Source organism: Cucumis melo, chromosome 7 (genome assembly GCF_025177605.1).
Source record: "Cucumis melo cultivar AY chromosome 7, USDA_Cmelo_AY_1.0, whole genome shotgun sequence".
NCBI lineage: Eukaryota > Viridiplantae > Streptophyta > Magnoliopsida > Cucurbitales > Cucurbitaceae > Cucumis > Cucumis melo.
This window is the reverse complement of record NC_066863.1, coordinates 28,621,711-28,631,494: the sequence shown is the minus strand read 5'-3', so window position 1 is coordinate 28,631,494 and position 9,784 is coordinate 28,621,711. Positions and strand designations below refer to the sequence as shown.

At 27.7% G+C, this 9,784-nt stretch overlaps 1 protein-coding gene across 1 annotated transcript; it reads left to right on the top strand.

Annotated features, from left to right (window-relative positions):
* The first annotated feature begins 8,475 nt into the window (after nt 1-8,475).
* LOC107991268 (MAPK kinase substrate protein At1g80180-like) lies at nt 8,476-8,832 on the top strand. The gene has a single exon (XM_017045992.2). The coding sequence runs from the start codon at nt 8,476-8,478 to the stop codon at nt 8,830-8,832; it is 357 nt and encodes a 118-aa protein (XP_016901481.2).
* Nucleotides 8,833-9,784: the final 952 nt, after the last annotated feature.

Genomic DNA, 9,784 nt, shown 5'->3' with positions numbered 1-9,784 from the left:
AGAGTACAATTTGGAGTTTATATTGGTCCACCCAACATAAGGATGTTAAAAATTTGAAAAATTGATCTTGTAAGAATGAGGAGAAGGTCAGAAATAAATAAATAAATTATAAAAAATAAAAAAAAAATAAAAAAAAAATAAAAAAAAAAAAACACTTTGAAATTTTGAAATTTTGATCTAGTAAAAATGGTTAAGTAACCAACAAGCCTATTTTTCTATTACACAATATCATGTTAAGCTCTATGCCTTTTGATTCTCGACAAGTCTCTAATCAGCCAATAGCTTCCCCATGAGCTGGATGGAATAGCTTGTGAAGAGCCATGAAAGAAACAATTTCAGAAGACCAAAAACAAATTCGTTTGGTATCGTACATCAGAGTCACTTCAATAGGTAAAGGACTTCAAAACCATTCAAGCAAATAATTTGTCCATAACACTTCAAAGCCTGACTTTTCTTAAAATAGTCAACAGATTGGTGACTAAGGGCATATTGAGAGTGATTTTGAAATGGTTATAATCCTTTCTTCCAAGTTCAAAATCATTTCCCAACATACCATTAATCATTCAAGATCAGGTTAATGTTATGGTTTACACCTTTAAACACAAAATTTACTATCAAAATTGATATTGAATAATGATTAAAAGCATGTTTAATTTGATTTTGGACATGAAAAAAAATGATTTTAACTGTTACAGAATTGTTTCCAAACATTGCCCAGAATTAGCTTATCTCATTCTGATTCCTAACATGAAACAAAAATTCCACCAAAAAACATCTGAAACAGTCAACCTGCCATATGAATCTAAGAATGAAACCATACCCTAATAATTCACAAGATTATGCCACCATAGTAGCCATAAGAAAAAAAAAAAGAAAAAAAAGTGTTTAATCTCAGCTTCAAGCTAAACACTAAAAGCTAGTAACATGGCTTATTATAATGACTATTAGTAAAATCCAAGGCTGAAGGTGGCGTTGTCTGCATTCTAGAGCTAAGGCATGTGATCTAGTGGGGAAAATGTCAAAGGAAACATTATTTCAACTTCAATTGAGTGGGAGGGGGAACAAACACAGAATCGAAAGAATGTAGTAAATTTTATTTCAATTTTAAAACCCCAAGTTGCATTGCAACCCCCATTGATGGTCAAATTTTTGTACACGTAACCTAAATTTCATGTCCAAACTGTCGTTTAACCCACCCTTTAGAAAAATGATGAATAACCTTTTAATAATATCACAAACTACTCACCAACGTTTTTTTTTTCGAACCGGCAAGTGTGAGTATGTTGGGGATAAAACTCACTTCTACTGCACGAATGGGCAAAGTATAGCAGAGAAAGTAAAATAAACAATAAAACTGGAAATACAAGAATAACATGGAAGACTCCAAACCAAAAAAGATAAATCTACTATGTGAAAAATTATTATAATCACACAAAAACCTCTCTCCCATGCCAATTACAAAATGATTCTCTCAAAGCTTTTTGACCATTCAAACCATTTTTCCATTTCTCAAACTAAAGAAATATAGAAGTGAAGTTAAACAAGAGTTAGCAATACAAGCTTAAAATGTTTCTATAAAACAACTTGAAACCTTATACATGGCATAGGCTATCCATCTCATCACTTTCTAAAACTTTTTGGTTGTGGACAATTACACGCCTAAATATTTTGCCAAAACTAAACAGAGTTTAGCACTAGCATGTGAGAACATTATTTTTATTGGATTCGATTGGAGTAACGAAAGCAAAAGGTTATACATTACGATTTTCGACATCCACGCTAAAATTCCCCTACATCAAAATTAGAAATATGCATAAATCATTGACGCAAAACAATTAAAATGGCGAACATTACATAACAAAAGAAATTGAAACAACCCGTTAAAGAACAACCGTTTTTTCCAAGGAAAGAGAAACCCAACAGATCATAAGAGAACAAATCGCCGCAGATTCTGAAAAAAAAAAAAAAAAAAAATCGGCGAGAATTAAAAATTGAAAATGAGGAGAGCTTTAGAAAAAAAAAATTAGTAAGATTCAGAGGTTAAAGAGAAGAAAGATTCGATTAGTATAAAAAAGGACAAAGGAATAGCTACAATTTACAAGATCAAATTGCTTTGAGTTGCTATGAAATTCATTGCCCTTCCAGTCCTCCTCCTTCTGGCGCCTTTTGTTTTGTCTTTTTCCCCTCCGCCTTTTTCTCCTGAATTATATACATAATACGTTAAATCATAAATTTCGCCCAAACAAATTTATATAAAATACGAAATACAAAACGTCTAATTTTGACGAATCTTTTTTACATTAGGAATTAAATTATTGCAAATAGATAAATACAATAATTAAATTATTACATAAAAATTTTTAATGATTATTTAGATTCTATTTATGAAATTTTGTAAAGTTTATTTTAGAAAACTTATTTGTGATAAACTGTAATTGAATATTACAAATATTTTTTCAACAATTTTATTGTATAAAATAATTTTTCTAACCAAAATAATGAACATGTATTTATAAAAAAGAAGTGGTGACTTTTATGAAATATTCATAACATTATATGGGATTTCTATTTTGACATTTTAGATGGTTTTCGATACAAAGTGATTTTTAGTTTGTTATTACAAAAAAGAAAAAATAAATAAACTTAATAAGATAAGTATCTAACCCTGCCAGTCGAGTTTAGTTTTGCTTCATTTTTTAAATTCATGGCAATTTTATCTATCTACAAATGTTTCAGTGCTTTGAGTTTGGGATATTTCGCAAGTCATTTAGTTGTTTCTTTTTTTAATCTCTTTCTCTCGATTCCTTTTCTTTTCGTGTGTGTTTTGTCTATATTGCACTTATTTTATTTTCTAGTTTATTTTACCATGTCATAAATGTTAATACAACAATATGCCGCAAGTTCTATTTGACTTTTTAATTTTACTCAATGTTCTTCTTATTTATTTCAAGATTATTTAAATTTAAAAAAAAAATAAAGAGAGGGAGAATTAGAAGGTCATGCGAGAGATTTGAGTTTTGGAAGAAAAAAACAAAATTAGTTTTAATTTATGTTTATTTGATTCAAGTGTTGGATTATGTTTCAAGGTTGGCATAAAAGATTTATAGACTAAATTAGTAATATTTCTTGATTATTTTCAATTTAATTAATATGATGAATAATCTAGAACCTAATCATCTAAGTATAGAAGTTACCTTATCATTCTTTAAAAGTTAACAAAATTCTAACTACAAATATTAGAATAAATTTAAGAAATTTTTAAAAATTTAGAAACCAAAAGAGGATTTAAACCTTGTATTTATAATATACGTGAATTTTTTCCCAACTTTTTATTATTATGCATCGATGAATTCTAATAAACAATGAGACTCCTATATATATATATAAAAGTTGAACAACAAAGTTTTAATTATTAACATTTATTCTACCTTACATAATCCTAATAGAAAATTTGAATGAAAAGAGCATCACCCACCAAACTCCCCAAACACTCTCATAATTTTCAAGGTTCAATGACCAAAAAAGTCTCATATCTTTTGTTACCCTTATTTTTAATTTCCTCTTCAAAATTACATATATCATTTTACCAAAACAAGTTGACCCATCACCCTCTCCAAAAAGTACATATTCTATAGCATAAAATTATATTCACAACCACAATTCTTTGTCCTTTCTTTTACTTTTTCTCACCAAACTTCATTTATATTTGCCCCCACCATTCTCCCACCCCCTCATCATAATTCATTTCTGGATTAAATCGCAATTTTGGTCCGACAAACTTTGTAATTTAATCCTTAAAAATATCAGTCAATTCATCCCTTCCATTTTTAATCTCTAAAAATGTATAAATATTGATAAAAATAATAAAATGTTGATAAAAATTTAATAGTAAAATCATTAGATAAACTCTATCGACTCAAGTAAGGAAAAAGGGTAAATAACAATAAAGATAAACTATAAAACTTAATTGAGTCGAAAACAATCGAAAGTTCAAAACACCCTCATCGTTTATATTAAATTTTGTTAAGGTTAATTAATTTCAAATTTAGTTCTATAGTTTTAAGTTTACGTTTAATAAATCTATAAACTTTTTAGAAAATTCCAATGAGTTTTAATTTTGGGTTAATAAAATCCTTATAACTTTTATTGAATAAAATCATAATAATAATTTAGAGTATATAACTATGTAAAACATAGGATAAAACAATGTAGACCCCAAACAAAATTACTAAAGAAAAATTCATAAATGAAAAATACTAAAAAGGAAAATAACAATCGAAAATATTAACCTAGTTTTCCTTTTAACAATCCTAATGTATTCTAATTAATTGGCACAATTCATTAGTATATATCGAAGGTTTTGACTCATAAATGAAAGAAAAAAATTATAATTTTTGCATTGTTAAAGATGGGAAGTTTTGATATTTTGGTTGATAATATATATATATATATATTCAAACTAATTGAAATTTGTTTAAGACGTTGGGTGATGTGATGTGGTGATAAGAGTGTGACATTTTTATTTGTATTTATAATTGCAAATTTTATGATGGTGCTTTGGACATTATTACATAACCAAAATATTGTTTTGTCAAATTGTATAATCAAGGGTAGTTTAACCAGAATTTCCAAACCCTAATAATTATGATTTTTTTGTTGCCCCCTTCAAGTGATGTGGACCGAAAAATAATTAATATTTTGACATTTTGATCCAACTTTGGTGCTTTAATTTGGGTGGGGATGAAAATTCTATGTTCAAAATCAAACCCATTGAATTATATAACTTTTCATGCCCCATTGACTTCTATATGTTCACAACTCACACATTCACAAGATGAAGTTGCCATCTTTGAAAATGAAACCTATTCTATCTTTATTATTTCAATAAATATAACTATGATCTTCAATTTTAAGATTCTATTAGTTTTATATAGAATTTCAGCATCACCTTGCTAACAATTTCAACATCGAAAAAGATGATTAGGGTCTAGTTTTGGTTTACCTATAACAAACATGGTGATTAGCTAGGGTTTTCCAGTTCTCTCTTTGCATGTTTGATATCTTTATTCAATGGTTGGTTACCAAAATAAATTACTCAATTATATATTTCATCTATTTTTAATAACAAAAATGATCATATACATATGTAAATATATAGTTTTGGGCATTGATAGAAATTTAAATTAATTGATTTTAATGATGAGAAGAAGGGAAAATTAAGACAAAAAATAGTTGTGCACATGTTTTGGGGGACAAAGCATCGTGGATCTTTATGTAATAAGTTCCCCACCTTAAATAACCACACTCCACTCTTCTAATTATTGGATATTATTACTCTTTATGATTTTGGTATAACCTCAATCTTAAGTAATTTCTTTTCTCAAAATTAAATGGAGCTTCCAATGGTTTTCAAAAGAGAAGAATTTTTGAATACTTTGTAATAAGAAAAAACATAATATTTCAAAATTTTCAATTAGGTTAGTTTTTGTTTATATAGTATTAAGATAGTCATCAAATAATTATTGTATCAACATAATTGGAAACATGAGCATGGGATGGGATAAAACATGTGTGAATTAAAAAGGAAAAAGAATATAAGGAAAATTGGGTCCCATGGGCATGAGTTGGGTTTCATGTTGTCATTAGTATTTGAATATGTTAATTGAAGAATAATTAATTAGTAAATGGACAAAAACAACAGAGACAATATTGCATATTCCATTAAAAACAAAAATTAAAGAATAAAAAGATTTTTCTTGGCATTAAAAATAAAATGAAAACAAATGTGTTAATTGGGTGTAAATAAGAGGAAGGGTAGAATCTGGAATGTTGAAAGAAATTCAATTAATGACGTAAGGATTAAAACAAAGGTGGCTAGCCGGTTTCGCGTCAAGGGTAAGATTGTCCAAACGTACGGGTCAGCACTGGTGGACGACGATAAAACCTAACAATAAATCATATTAAAAATGAAAAAACAATAATGTTAATTTTAGCAAAGTTATTAAATAGTTAATTTGTGTTTAATCAAACTTTTACTTCACTTTAATTTATTTATGCGAATTAAAATATAGTTTTTCTTTTTGTTAAAATTAGTGAATGGATTAGTATAATTTATGAAGTTGGTTATCAACAAATTAAAAGTTTTGAATCAATTTTGTTACAAAATAATGAGTTTAATTTGTTCAGAAATTACCTCTTTTTTTTTTATTTATTTGTCTAATATATCTTTTAAAAAATTTAATTTTGTGTTTGATAATTTAAGATTCAATTGATATATCATACGTAAATTTGATAATCTATAACGAATTTTCTATAGCCGTGTTTATATACTATTTGTTCTAAGGTTTTTGAATTTAAATTGAATGAACAACTTTATTTAAATATATTATTTTATTTGTTTAGATATTTAGTTTTTTAGAGCAATAAAGTTAGTTTTTACTTTTAGGATTTAGGGAAAAAAAATAAAATAGTTTAATAGTTTAATTGAAAATAAAAAAATTTATAAAAAATTATAAAAAGATAAATTAAATATAGAGAACCGATAATAATTGGAACCAAATGATTACTAAACAATATATAAACTATTCATTTTATATCGGATATATTTATAATATTTTATTAAATTAAAATTTTGATCCTATAATTTAAAAAAAATTAGACTTTATTCAATATATAGATTAACAAAACCTTCCTAAATAGTTTTTACATCAAATATTATTTAAGAAGATTTTATTAAATGATACAAAAATGTATAGAACCTTTAATGTTTTTAATTTAGAATTTAACATTGTTCTACTTATTAAACATTGTTAATTACATGCATTGTCACATGAATCTTCAGAAACCAAAGCTTTAATTTGTTTTAGTAGAACCCACCATCATGTGTCATAATAAATAAAATAAACAAAACCCACCGTTTTCAATTAATTTTATTATGATTTTTTTTTTCTTGAAACATGTTTTTATTATAATTTCAAAGTATAGGACCAAAAGGATCTTTCTTTATTTTATATGCTTAAAGTCCATTATTAAAAAAAAAAAAAAGTCATTTTATGATGGTCAAAATATTTGTCTTTTTAATTTTCGAGAAGAAGAAATTCTTCAATAGGTTGACAAAAGTTTATTTAGATTGTTCTGGATGTTCTATTTAAATAGGATTTGCTAATTAGTAGCCGGTAAGTCAAAAAAAAAAAAGAAAAGATTTCTTTTCGAGGAAAAAAAAAGTTAAACTTAAAAGAGTTTATGACATTTTAATAAAAAAAATTGAATTCAAGTTTAAAAGTAATTATATATTTCATTGAATTGAGAATATAGAGAAATAAACTGAGATTTATGGATAGAGATATAAAAGTTTAGGTTAGAAAACTAAGGCCAACTAGGAAAAGCTTAGAAACAACATGTGGGACTTAGGTAGTAGTGTCTAGTGGCACCATGGTGTGTCTAGCAATGCCTATGGTTACCATGGAGGATATATTACTTGGCGGTGCCATTGGATCTCCGTACTAGGCCATGGCAAGTACTTGTGATCCACTTTTATCACGAATAAAAGCACATGCAAAATCAAGTGGATAACATCAATTGTCACTTCAAATAGTGGTATATTGTGATCGCTCGAAGCAAAGCAACTCAATAGTTTTACGAGTGTCGGTAATCAAACACCATGTTAATGTTTAATTTTCCTTGTGTTTTTCGAGCCACGCAAATAAATTTTTTCCTAAATTACAAATATAACAATCTTTTACATAAATAGTTCCCATTTGATTCTATAGTTTAAACATCTTAGTTTTAATTTACATGGTTGAATCAAACCTCACAAATTGTCTTCGTTTTTTAATTTTATTTAAATACACAATATTATTTTATTATATAATAACAAATTGATATTTTATGTATGGCCTATTATTATTAATTTGTAGTCGGTATAAATATTGCTAATCGTGTCGAACTTTAAAAAATAAATATTTTATATGTTATGAAGGAGTTATATATAACACTAATCACATTTTATTGTTTTACAACATTTTAATCATATAATGAAAAAAATCATAGATATCGAGATTATGAATATGTAAGATGGAAATATGGAGACAAAGATTAAAGTTTTAATATATAGTTTGGTATAATAAACCAAATTTAGTTTTTTTTTTTTTTTTTTGTTAATTAATGTTAATTAAAAACTAAATTGGATTTTCTACTACCAAATCCACATTGATTAAAATATTAATAATGTAACGGAAAAAAGAGGAAGAAAATAGAGATAATATAGAATGGATGTTGACTAAGTTGTCACATTATGTGACAATTTTTTTTCTCTCTCTCTCTCAATTGATTAAATTAAATTATTTCTTCTTCCTTCTCTCTCTTCCTATATATCAAAGAGAAACCTCTCAAAGAGCAAAAAGGGCGCAAAAACAGAGCAAAATTCTGTGTGAATTTTGAGGGAAGAAAAAGAAAATTAATCAAAACCTTTTGGCTATGGAGGGTTTGCAGAGATCTGCAGTTTCTTTCCGGCGGCAAGGTTCATCGGGATTAGTTTGGGACGATCGGTTTTTGTCCGGCGAGTTGAAGCAAACGGCGACGACGTCGGAGAAAGAATGGGAAGAGAATCAAGATCAAGGGAAGTCAACGGCAACGGCGACGGGAGTGGAGCCGATCAGTATTACGATCGAGAGGAGCCGATCCAACGGTGGCCGTGGGTATCGAACTGGGAAAGTGTCGCCGGCGATTGAGCCACCGTCTCCGAAGGTCTCGGCATGTGGATTCTGTAGCGCGTTTGGGAAACCGGCGAAGAAGAGTCGCCGGACGAAAACGGGTAAGCGTAGATCGAGGTAAGGAACGGAATTTTCTCCGGCGTCGGCAGCGGCGATTTTGCCGGTGGTCCGTGAGAGAAGAGTGAGAGTTTTGGAAATAGAAAAAAGAAAAAGAAAAAATAGATGGAAATTAGGTTTTGTGGGAATTATATGTTTTTAATTTTAAAATCATGTTCTTGTGGCTTTTTTTTTGTTACTCTTTTAGATCTTAGAATTGTAATTTGTGTATAAATTAATATATATATATATATATATATATATATAAATATGTATTTTGTGTTTGTTTAATTTCAAATCTTTATGTATAAATTAATTATCAAACTAAAATTTCCCCCAATTTCCCTTCTCATCTCTCCCCCTTCTAGATCTTAATTCTCAAACAATTCTTCAAAATACATGTTTTTTTTTTTTAACAAAAAAGAATTTCATCTTCTAAGCATCGTTACCTATAGAAATATATTAATTGATAAGATATAAATGAGTTAATTAGGACTTGATATTCCTTAATTGTAACTCTCCAAGGGAAATTGGAAGAGATTTGATTGAATTAGTAGTAATATTTAAGAGAGAATAGAGACAGTAAGAGCAAATTAAATTTGAAGGAGAAAAAGAAAAAGAGAGTAATGAATGCCGGATGTTGATATGGTATTTTGGTGATCCCAAAGAGATATGGGGTATAGTGTCAGCTCATCTGTCTCATCTCATACCTTGATGCAAGATTCTCTATGTTCTCTTTTACTTATTGGTTACACTTACAACAAATACAATTTTGAGCAGTCCAAATTATATTTTTATCGGAAAAAAAAAATACTTTCTTATTTTCGAACTCTACTTTTCCTGCGGTAGAGTTTTTATGTAGTATTTTACATTTGATTTAGTTGATATATTTTTTAATTAAACGAAGGATTAAATATTTGACCCCTTCAATTTTAGAAAAGTAGGTAATAGTTTGACCATTTTAGCTATGGGTAGGT

Excerpts from the sequence above, each read along its gene's own strand:
- LOC107991268 (XM_017045992.2), top strand. The coding sequence starts at position 8,476 with ATGGAGGGTTTGCAGAGATCTGCAGTTTCTTTCCGGCGGCAAGGTTCA.